This window comes from Hibiscus syriacus, unplaced genomic scaffold, assembly GCF_006381635.1.
Source record: "Hibiscus syriacus cultivar Baekdansim isolate YM2019G1 unplaced genomic scaffold, ASM638163v2 tig00110206_pilon, whole genome shotgun sequence".
Classification (NCBI taxonomy): domain Eukaryota; kingdom Viridiplantae; phylum Streptophyta; class Magnoliopsida; order Malvales; family Malvaceae; genus Hibiscus; species Hibiscus syriacus.
The window spans coordinates 859,866-870,811 of NW_024062627.1; the positions used below are offsets into that span (position 1 = coordinate 859,866).

At 35.3% G+C, this 10,946-nt stretch overlaps 2 protein-coding genes across 2 annotated transcripts; one reads left to right on the top strand and one right to left on the bottom strand.

Moving 5' to 3' along the window:
• Positions 1-1,046: 1,046 nt before the first annotated feature.
• Positions 1,047-5,550, top strand: LOC120219407. Its single transcript, XM_039216223.1, has 8 exons — positions 1,047-1,561; positions 2,357-2,416; positions 2,516-2,764; positions 2,990-3,066; positions 4,217-4,293; positions 4,741-4,873; positions 4,963-5,160; positions 5,243-5,550. The coding sequence occupies exons 1-7, from the start codon at positions 1,108-1,110 to the stop codon at positions 5,116-5,118; spliced, it is 1,206 nt and encodes a 401-aa protein (XP_039072154.1). The 5' UTR covers positions 1,047-1,107; the 3' UTR covers positions 5,119-5,160; positions 5,243-5,550.
• A 2,475-nt stretch (positions 5,551-8,025) lies between these two features.
• LOC120219405 (putative receptor-like protein kinase At4g00960) lies at positions 8,026-10,596 on the bottom strand. Its single transcript, XM_039216222.1, has 7 exons — positions 9,792-10,596; positions 9,578-9,706; positions 9,363-9,487; positions 9,039-9,249; positions 8,708-8,945; positions 8,487-8,631; positions 8,026-8,411 (listed from the first exon to the last, which is right to left on the bottom strand). The coding sequence occupies exons 1-7, from the start codon at positions 10,594-10,596 to the stop codon at positions 8,085-8,087; spliced, it is 1,980 nt and encodes a 659-aa protein (XP_039072153.1). The 3' UTR covers positions 8,026-8,084.
• Between the last annotated feature and the right edge of the window lie 350 nt (positions 10,597-10,946).

Below are 10,946 nucleotides of genomic sequence, written 5' to 3' on the forward strand. Positions count from 1 at the left end.
GGATTTGGTGGTTTATTTAAAAAAAAAGTATATTTTAAGCTCTTTTCTATTGTTACTAGGGATGAGTATTTGATCGAGTCGAGTCAAATCATAAAATTTTGAGTTATTCGAGTTGATGAGTTCTATTTTACAACTTAAACTTTATTTGAAGTTTTTTCGGATCGAATTATTCGAGTTTCTGTTTAAATTTAATTATAAATATTTATAATATTGTGGTACTATTTGATTCCAATTTTAATAATTTTCTATAACTATATACAACACATATATATTTCTTCATATTTTTTCACATGTGATATACATATATCATTTAAAGTTGAGGAACTCGACCCAAACTTGAAAACCAATATATTAATTACTAAAAATTTTGAGTTATTATTTGAGTTCCATTTTATAACTTGACTCGAATTTAAATTTTTTTAAATTCGAGACGAGTTTCTCACCCATAATTGTTACAACATATATTAATTTTTTATAAAATATTTAAATATAAATTAATAAAATATTTATGCCAAAATAGCTTTGAGTGTAAATTATGAATACCAAAAAAGTATGGATTATAATTTAATAAAGATAAATTACATCAAAATATGTAAAATATAAAATTAAGTGAAATTTGAATACCCAAAAGAAAAACAATAAAAAAACATAAAAGTATGGATTATAATTTATAAAAAAATAATTCATACAAAATGGATAGTCAAATAAAAATATCGATGTAAAAGCATGGAAAGTGAGGGTGGTAAATGCTGGCATTACCTAATCCATGGAGGAAGGGTGTGTTATTATTGTTCCCTTTCTGTTAAGGAATGCATTAACGGCTTCAATTGTGTCCCCTTGTCAATGCATTTCAGGAGTAGGCCTTCATAAGTGTAGATCCAAATCCAATGCAAGCCTAACCCAAGGATAAGGTAAAAAAATCTGAACAAGTGACAAGGTTAGGGAAAAGGTGCTAAATATCTTCAAAAATTATTTCGCTATTATTGAAGAATGGCCTTTTTCATTTGATAACGAACGACCCTTTGTTGTGTCTTTCTTTACCATTTTGTTGATCAACAAATTCTTGAGTTCTTAACACAAAAACCATTTTTTTATTGTTAAACTCTTATGGCTCTCTCCGCTGCTGCTTCTCTATCATTTCGCCAAACTTTGCCACACTTCCTCGCTTACCACCCATTTCCTCTCTCACACTCTCATCCAATTTCCTTTCTTTCCTTCCAAACACCGCATCCGCCACACAAAAGCATCCATTACCACCCACCAAGAGCTCTGAGGGAATGGCAAGAATACGAGGAAGCAGTGAAGAAGAAGGACTTAGCTACTGCTCTAAGGTTCCTCATATCCATTGAAAAAGACAACAACGACAACCCTGTTGAGGAAAATCGCCCCTTATCCACTCGGTCACGACTCGGCGATTTGGATTTTCTCGGTGGGTCGGTGAGGGATTGGGAGGTCTTGGACACGTGCCTCAATGCTGACGACATGAGACTTGTTGGCACTGCTTATGAGTTCCTTAAGGTCAAAGGTCTTTTACCCAATTTTGGAAGATTCAGTAGCATCGGTAAATAAATTACTTTCTATATTCATGCTAAATTATTAGTATTATGTTTGATTTTTAGTAACTTCTGGAAGCTGAATTGATTTCTTGATTTCTAAATTTTGTTCAATCCATTTGATAATATGATTAAAAGAAAACGATTTTATACATTTGATAATTTAGTGTTACATGTTCTCTTATTGATATATGGTCCATTGTGTATGAATGAACAATAAATTAAACAAATTAGATGGTTTCAATGTTTATTAACAGTGAAAAGCAAGTTTTACCATCTTATATTTGTTGGTTTGGTTTTCAATTCATTTGCTTGGTTCGTTGTTTCTAAAGAGCCTGCTTTATACCTGGATTCTAAATACTGATATACTTTATAACTGTCATTAATTGCTACTACTGATCAGCTGCACTAGTATTTTACAACTTTTTGGCTTATCTTATTTTCTTACTGCAAGTCTGTTGGCCTTTCCAGCTAGCACTTATTTGCATGATAAACAATCAAACATGCAATCTTAATGATGTTATTTTTGTCTGAGATTTTGATGTGTTCGTAATAATGTCATATGTTTCTTAGTTTTTGGAAAGAATACACCAGTTATCATCATTCTTTGCAATAATACTCTAATGAAATGTCCTTACCGATAATATCGGAGCAATTTTATTCCAACTATTTTCTTGAGTGACTATGAGTAGCGATGCTCTCATGAGGAGATTCCCCACCCCCAACATATTTATTTGTTATTAACTTAAATTATATTTCTAAATAACTAAGATGGCCCATAAATAATTTCCCACATTCTGCAGTTGTGGAGGGGACTAGGGATGTTACACCTGCTATGTTGAAGTCTTCTACTGGCCTAGAAGGTATATATCTATATTAATTTCCTGAGGTGGTCTAATATGTTCTATCTGATGTCAAGTAATTTTGACTTGAGGTGATGAACTTTTCCACCTCATATACAGCTTCTAAACTTTCTCCAAAGAAGTGGGGTCTTTCTGGAAGCTCAAGTGTTGTATTGGCTGGTTTACTTGGTGGGGTGTCCTATCTACTCCAACAAGGAATTGATATCAGGCCTCAACTTGCAATTATACTGGGGCTAGCCTTCACAGACTCTACCCTCCTTGGTGGTACCTGTTTAGCTCAAATCTCGAGTTATTGGCCTCCATATAGGCGTCGGATTCTAGTTCATGAAGCAGGGCATCTATTAGTAGGTATGTGATCAATTGTTTCCTTTTCATGTCAAAGCAACTTGTGCATACAAAACAAAACATTGAATGTCAGCCTTTACATTTGAAGTCTTTATGCCTATTTCATCACTAGATGTCCTTTTTCTTATATTTAGCACCTGCCGTGATTTCATCTATTTCTACAATACTGTTCTTTGTATTTGTTTTCTGTTGCTAGAAGCATAATTGATTCTGTTAGTTTATTCACAGCTTATCTTATGGGTTGTCCTATTCGTGGAGTGATTTTAGACCCAATAGTTGCAATGCAAATGGGCATTCAAGGGCAGGTATTTAAGTTATCATTTGTTGTTTCCGTGGACCTTTTCTTCTCTATGCTATCGGGTGCTGTCTTCTTTAATGTGATGTGATCAATTTCACTAACCTTGAGACTGTTTATCAAGATGAATATTAAAATAAGGGCTGCAGTGTTGCATGAGTTAATATTAGTATTAGGGATATCCTTTTTTTTTGTATCTGAGCAAACGATTCGGTGTTTTTTCATTTATTTTTCTGTGTCAAATACAATGTTGTCAAGAGTGCAATATGTATGTGTGTGATTTTTGGTAATATATATAGGTTAAGATATATAATAAACTCTAAAGTGGAGTCTAGTTTATATACAAAACATGAAACTTTTTTATTAGTCAATATGCACGATTTCCTTGTGGTTAATGCTTGTTGAAGGGTGGTAACCATGAGGTGGCAGTATGCCAATTTCTTTCGCACTAGGCCTCTGCCTGGTAGTCTGATGCAAGAAAAAAAGCATTCGACATTCATTCAGGTGGGCATTTTATGCCTACCGTCTTACTAAAAGTGTGCCTAGGTGCACCAGGTGTGTGACTGATCAAATGGGCCTGGCCTCAAGGGTCCGAGGCACTTTTGTTGAATAATGCTAAGGCACAGGCACGCTTAGGCTCAAACCTTGACAATACCGGTCAGATCAAGAGGCATGTGTCAAAGGAACAAGTTGCTTTACATTTATATGTTATACAGAGAATATGTTGATCATTTTTGTTGGGATTCTAAATCAAGTTTGAATTTCTTAGTTTTAATATCTCAAAATCCTCTCATTTCAACTTGTCTTTTATGTTACCTTGAATTATGTATTATTTATCACACCTGAAAAAATAAAACTAAAAACCCTATTGCTAGGGTGGTCGAGGATGCCTGAGTTGTGAGTTGGTCATGGTCTTGTCGCCGGATGATTTTTACATGAAATGCAGCTGGAGGCTAGTAGCCTTCCTGAATTAAACATGATGTTTTCTGTAAAGCATAACATTTTATTTACCCTTTCACGAGGCAATGGCTCCTGATAATGTATTGCTATTGTAGTCCCTCTTGTCTGTCTTTGAGATGATGTTTTGAGGAATTTGATTAGTTTGGACCAATATATGACAGTGTTACTTAAATGATCTCGAATTCTGCTCATCTTTACAGGCTGGAACTCAGTTTTGGGATGAAAAAATGAATAATGAAATGGCAGGAGGACTATTGAGTGGTTCCACCTTTGACAGGTTGGTAGGACAAGTTGGTTCCCGTTAATCATATATGAAACAATTTAGCATAATTTATACAGTAATCTGATTTGTAATGCATGTATTTCCTAAATTCAATTGAAAATATTTCATACGGAATAATCTGTTCAAACTGCATTCTAAAAGGTTTCTTTTCTTCCAGCACATGTGGTGAAACTTTAACCATGTTGTTCTATCTTGATCTTTGGAAAAGCTTTACCTTGTTCTATAAAATCAAATTAGCCCTCCACTTTATTGTTTCACCACAAGGTTGGTTCTGATTACCACATGACCTTTAATTCTGTGTGCAGTCACTTGCTTATGGCAGGTCATCATCGGGATCAGCATCTATGCAATAATATGTTTTCTTTTTTTTTTTAAATGATTAAGTGTTCAATAAAGGCCTAAACCTGAAATAATTATAATGTGGTATGATTTATTGGGCAGATACTGCGTGGTACTTTTTGCTGGCATTGCAGCTGAAGCTCTAGTATATGGTGAAGCCGAGGGTGGGGAGAATGATGAGAACTTGTTTAGAAGCATCTGTGTACTTCTGGAACCCCCTCCCTCTTTAGCACAGGTACTATTTTGGCACTGGTAGTGTTCAATTTTTTATGATATTGTTCTCTAGATATAATAATGACCGAGTTTTGCGTTACTTTTGAGAAGATGTCAAATCAAGCAAGATGGTCAGTGCTACAGTCTTACAATCTGCTTAAATGGCATAGACGTGCTCATGGAGCTGCTTTCAAAGCTATGGAAAGTGGCGGCAGTCTTAGTGTCGTAATTAGGAAAATTGAAGAAGTCATGTCTTCCAGCAGATGAAGTATGAAAGTTGCAAGTTTACTGGTCACATTCTCATAAGAGGTAATGATCCTGTATTGTCCGTTTTTTTGTTGGCCATCAGTTTGAGTAATATGAATACATGGGATATCTCTTTCTTTGCCAGGGCGAACGGAAACTGGAGTTTGTCAATAAAATACATGAAGCAATACTAACCACGGTCCTTGCTTTGTAATTATGGCTGGTTCTTCCTTGTTAATGGTGTTGGTTTTGAAACAACTTGATGAAGTAAAGAGTTGTGGAATGAATCACAGATAGACACCAATCCTCATCAATCCACCAAGGTATGGCAAACCAGCAAATCAACATCCATCCGTTTCAATAACCTGCTCACAAATCCTCATCTACTCTCACGCCAGAACCTAAATCCCAAGGAAAGCAACTAACAGATAGACATGGAGCCTGAAGAAAAAATCAACCTTTCAAGGAACCCCTTCACGTACTGTGCGACAAAATGAAACACCAGAAGAACCTAACCTTGTTACCGGTTCAAGATTAGCCTAAGACCCCAGCCCAAACCTCAGCTAATTCGTGTGACAAAATACACTGGAACCTATGAAGCCGAAAGCCATTAGAGGGCTTTGTGCTGAACGAAATCGTCGATAATATTTTCTTCGTTATCTTCAAAGCGAAGAACTACCAAATTCAATGGCTTTTTTTGCTTCTCGAATAAGAATTTTTTTCCTATTATGGAGTTTGGATTCTGAGAGAGATGCCTCATAAATTTCACTCTTGCTCACACCTTTGCCTTTTTGCATGCACTGTTCCATTCATTTTTGCATTGGCAGCCTTGCCATTTTGCTTTTCAAGGTTTCGTCTGTGCCAGAGTGTGAGCCAAAACCAGTTTAATATACTGAAAAAACACCGACTTCTTCACTCTTTATCTTCTTAGTCTATAAATATTGTCATCAAAATTAAAGGAAAGAAAGTAAGATGATGCACCCATTGTGGAACTTATGCTTACACGACATCTCTCTCTTCAGTTCTATTTTTAATGTGTACCCATTGTGATTTTTGGGTGTGACGTTTGCCTAACAATGTAGTTTTAGTTTTGGGATAATATTCTTTCTTGTGGAAATGAAATGTAGAGGGGGGAAGGCACAAGTAATAGGTCTCACCTTTGCTGACCTTTTCCACTTGGCCTTTTGTGCCTATTGACTTAATTGCACCAATCAAAGTGTCCCCTCCCACTTTGTTATCTTCTCTCCATCACTTTATGATTAAAACCCCAACTTCAAGATCAAGGTATACAAGTCATATCCACCAAATCTTAATCCTTTTCTATACTTTGTGTACAAACATCCAACTCTTCAACTTTTTTTCTTCTTACACATATCCAACCCTTTTACGACGAAATTTCTAAAATTATCGATATTCATTAATATCTTGTTAATTTAAATGATAAAAAAATTATATATTTTAGATATGATTCGAAGTTTAAACTTTGAAATTAAAAAAAAAAATCATACAAAATTTATCGTCTATATTAAATTTTGATTTGACTATAACTTTAAACTTAGTCAATATTTAAAAATCAAGTTTAGGCAAAATTTAGACACACAACAATCTCATAATATTAGCCGTAAGAATGAAAGATTGTCACGACATAACAAAATTCCTTGCTAATTGTCAAAGTATTTTAGCCCATTCTTTGATGGCAACAGTCGGCAATGCTTTGATTGCTTCCTTTTGTGCCGGTGGTCGGTGGGTTCATATCGGTTCAGATCATTCTCATATATAAAATGTAAAATAGTTTTCATCAATTTGTTATTTCTGAAATTTCAGTATGGGAAACGAATTTTTTTTCAAATACTAATGAGTATTTATGTAGTTTACTCTTTTTAATTTTATATCGTCGTAATCCGTTTAAAGTATAACAACAATTAACTTTCAGTAATCACACCTTAATAAAATAAAAATGAAAAGTGACCAAATATTACGTTTTTTGAATTCAATGATAAAAAATGCACAAAACTTAAATGAAAATGATCAATATTGTAGTTTACTTATGAAATTATCTAATCTACACGTCACTGTTTTATTGGAGTGACACACATAGTTAGGGGTGTTCATTTGGTTAATTCGATCACCGACCTAACCGAATAACCATTAACATAATTAATCGAACTTTTTTCTCTTTAACTCATTAAACAAACCGAATTTTTTTAAAAAATATTTTAACCGAATCAAACTAAATTATGTTAATTTCTTCGGTTAACCGAATTAACCAAAATTTATAAATAATATAGATTATATATTAAATATTTAATATTTCCTGTTAATTTGGTTAAAACCGAAGTTTAAACACTCCTAAAACTAAATAATATATAAATAATATATATAATATATTAAATATTTAATAATTTCGGTTAATTAATAGATTTCGAACCGAATTAACCAATAACTGAAGTTTAAAAAAAATCATTAGAGTTAACTGACTGAATCCAAAATTAACTAACCAATTGACCAAAAAAATTTTGGTTCGATTGAGTAATTCGATTTTAACCGAATTGTTAACATCTCTGCACTATAGAATAATAATGTTTTAGGTATTTTTTTATCCGATAACGCTTTATTTTAGCCTTATATTAAGGTGACGCATTGTAGAAGCGATAAAAAGGACAGAATTTTTGTTCTGACCAGTGAGATTGGAATTAGACTTCTGAAAATGATGGATCGTCCTTGAAAAGTGAAAAAAGGACTATCATAATATAGTTTATCAGGTGGCGTGCCTGCTCGGCGTAGGGACGTGTTTTGGGAACCTATTGTAAAATAGTTTATCAGGAAGAACAGAGCCTTATTGTGACGTAGGACGGAAATTCTATTTGATGCTACATCCAGTTTGTCATAAATATTTGATTTTATTTGTACTTTGTATTTAAAATTCTGAGGAAAAAAAATAAGAACAAAGACAAAATGATGTACCCATTGTCCTCCATGTTTATGTGTCATCTGGGATCTAACGTAGAAATAGTAACCTCATTCTTAGTGAATCGATCTGAATTATGATCCAACAATGACGATGACGATGATGCCTCCGGCTGCACCGTACTGGCAGGGATTATAAAAGCAGGGGTTGACGGCACCGGCATCGACACAGAAGCATCGCTAAGCATAAGAACAACCGAGTGCATGGATGGTCTATTTGCATCATTTTCTTGAACACACAGCAAGCCGATATGAATGCTTCTCGTCATTTCGTTTCTCGATCCAGTACCCCTCGAAAACTCATCCACTAGGTTTAAACTCGTCCCTTCCCTCCAATTTCTCCAGGCCTGCAAATTGAGGAATGATCAGCAACAACATATGTGTGTAGCGGTAAGGAATTAAATGCTAATTTTTTAACTTACATAGGTAAGAAGATCGACCCCATTGTTACGGAAATGACTGATTTTGTCGCCACTAATGATTTCCAAAATCAATACACCAAAACTGTAAACATCGGATTTAACCGAGAACTTCCCATGTTTTATGTATTCTGGAGCCATGTATCCACTGTATGCAATAAACAGGTTAACCAATTTCAAAAGGAATGTCAAATTCTTTTCTGGGATTCTAACAATGAACTTACAATGTCCCTGCAACTCTTCTTGTATCATCTCTAGTTTGGTCAGCTCCGAACAACCTCGCCATTCCGAAATCTGAGATTTTCGGAGCCATTTCTTTGTCTAATAGAATGTTCGCAGCCTTCAGATCACGATGAACTATTCGGTACCGAGAATCTTCGTGAAGGTAAAGTAGGCCTCGAGCTATTTCTGTTATGATTTTGTATCTTGTGTCCCAATCCAATCTTTGACGTTCGATCGGGTCTACGAGTTCATGACATAATATGAACAAAGATTACAAATTGAGATGCATTGATTAATGTGCAAGTACTGAAATGAAATTGCAGAAAATATTACCAAATAGAAACTGGTCGAGGCTTGAGTTAGGCACAAACTCGAATATAAGAAGCTTTTCTTTTCTTTCCAAGCAAAACCCTTTAAGCCTAACCAAGTTCCTATGTTGAAGCCTTGCCATTACCATAACTTCATTCTTGAATTCCTCGTCTCCATGTCCGGATTCATGAAATAATCTCTTTACAGCTATCTCTTGTCCGTCATCGAGCCTACCCTGTAATAATTTTAACAGAATATGAACACCAAAACAGATAATATGCCATGTTTCAACCTGTCATGACCAAACATTTTCTTTGAAAATGTGTTATAATATATATAGAGATGTACCTTATAAACAGCACCAAATCCACCTTGGCCAAGCATGTTGTCCTGGGAGAAATTGTTTGTAGCCTTTGTTACAGATTTCAATTGAAATTGCAGTGATTCCAATGATTCCAAGCCATCTTTGGTGTCTGCAGTTTAACAGTAACGTTAAATATCAATCCATATTTGAATTAATACTGTGAAAAGAAAATTCAGTTAGCACTATGAAAATGACTTACTATTCATCTCTTGCTTTGCCTTCTTCCTTTTTCTTAGAAGGATGCAAATGAAGGCAACTATTGCTACGAAAATCAAGATCGGCACGATGATTATCGCGACAGTTCCGGATGAAATACCTTTCTTATTGTCTGCACAAGCAAGAAAATTGTTCAGAAACATTATAATGCAATATGAAAGTGATTACACCTAAAGGCCATGCCCTTAAGACTTAACCTTTTATCGTTTCTGATGTTTTATTAGTTGAATCTGCAGGTGAATCACTAGGTGGAGGCGAAAGCGATATCCGGACGGTGTCGGCAGTAGGTATAAAGAACGTATACAGATCCCACCGCATACGACAACTCGGTGTTTCGACGTAACCTCCTTGATAATAACGGCAACACACCGTGTACCGACGAACCAATGTCCTTAAGCAAGTTAAGCAATCACTCTGGGACAAATCTGGAGGGCACTGCATTAGTGCTTGAATTTCCTCAGCCACACCAGTTGCATACTTAAGCCTCGACGACCCCATGGAAGCTTTTGTTGCGACTGCCTCTATTAATTCCCCCCACATCTGGTAAAACAGTGTTAAATTCGATGCGGCATCACTAATGTCATCGGAGTTAATTGCTTCCTGTATAGGTTCCAACGCCAATACCCCGAAGAAAGGCTCGTTCGAATATCGAACTAAACACGGAATATTGCCATCCCACGAGAATGCAGCCTTCTGATTCTTACAGCTTGATATCAACTGATGAGCAGTGAAATTGACATAGGTGAAACAATCTTCTTCATCTAAGTCCCCTCTGCAAAGTGCTTGAGCATAAACTCTGTCCGGTCCTTGGCCAATGGAAGCGTTGAAGAAACCGCCATTTCGGGAGACATTAGTAGGAAGCAAAGTGAGGATGTTATCACGGTTTCGACCAAATCCACTGTTAGTGGTGAAGTTACCGGTGTCCAAGCAGGTTTGTGCAACCGTTAGACGAATGCCGACAAGGAGAAGGCAGCAAACGAGAACCAGCTGCTTGTCATCCATAATTTGCAGACAAAAGATCACATTAGTCAGCAAAGAGCTTATAAAATGTCATCGTCGATGGCTTGCCATGTGAAAACACTTGGTTCAACTCTGACCAAATCAAATATATAATAATAACAATATGTGCAAATTGAGCGTGTTTCATTGATTTTTTTCAAGGAAAACGAAAGAGAAAGCGAGTGAACTTCAACAAACCTACGTATATATCCTTCATGAGACTCATATATGCTTATTTTATGGACGAATATAATAATCATTTATCAAAAACAACGATTATATTTGTGGATAAATATCTTTAAGGTTTCTTTTAATTTAAAGGAAATGTACTAAATATTTGTGTGTAAGCAATT

What these genes read in the sequence shown, in the direction of transcription:
- LOC120219407 (XM_039216223.1), top strand. Translation starts at nt 1,108, where the DNA reads ATGGCTCTCTCCGCTGCTGCTTCTCTATCATTTCGCCAAACTTTGCCA. An exon ending in TGGAAGATTCAGTAGCATCG is followed by an intron (nt 1,562 to 2,356) that starts GTAAATAAATTA and finishes CACATTCTGCAG; the next exon opens with TTGTGGAGGGGACTAGGGAT. An exon ending in GTCTTCTACTGGCCTAGAAG is followed by an intron (nt 2,417 to 2,515) that starts GTATATATCTAT and finishes CCTCATATACAG; the next exon opens with CTTCTAAACTTTCTCCAAAG.
- LOC120219405 (XM_039216222.1), bottom strand. Translation starts at nt 10,596, where the DNA reads ATGGATGACAAGCAGCTGGTTCTCGTTTGCTGCCTTCTCCTTGTCGGC. An exon ending in GGCAAAGCAAGAGATGAATA is followed by an intron (nt 9,488 to 9,577) that starts GTAAGTCATTTT and finishes GTTAAACTGCAG; the next exon opens with ACACCAAAGATGGCTTGGAA. An exon ending in AGAAGAGTTGCAGGGACATT is followed by an intron (nt 8,632 to 8,707) that starts GTAAGTTCATTG and finishes TATTGCATACAG; the next exon opens with TGGATACATGGCTCCAGAAT.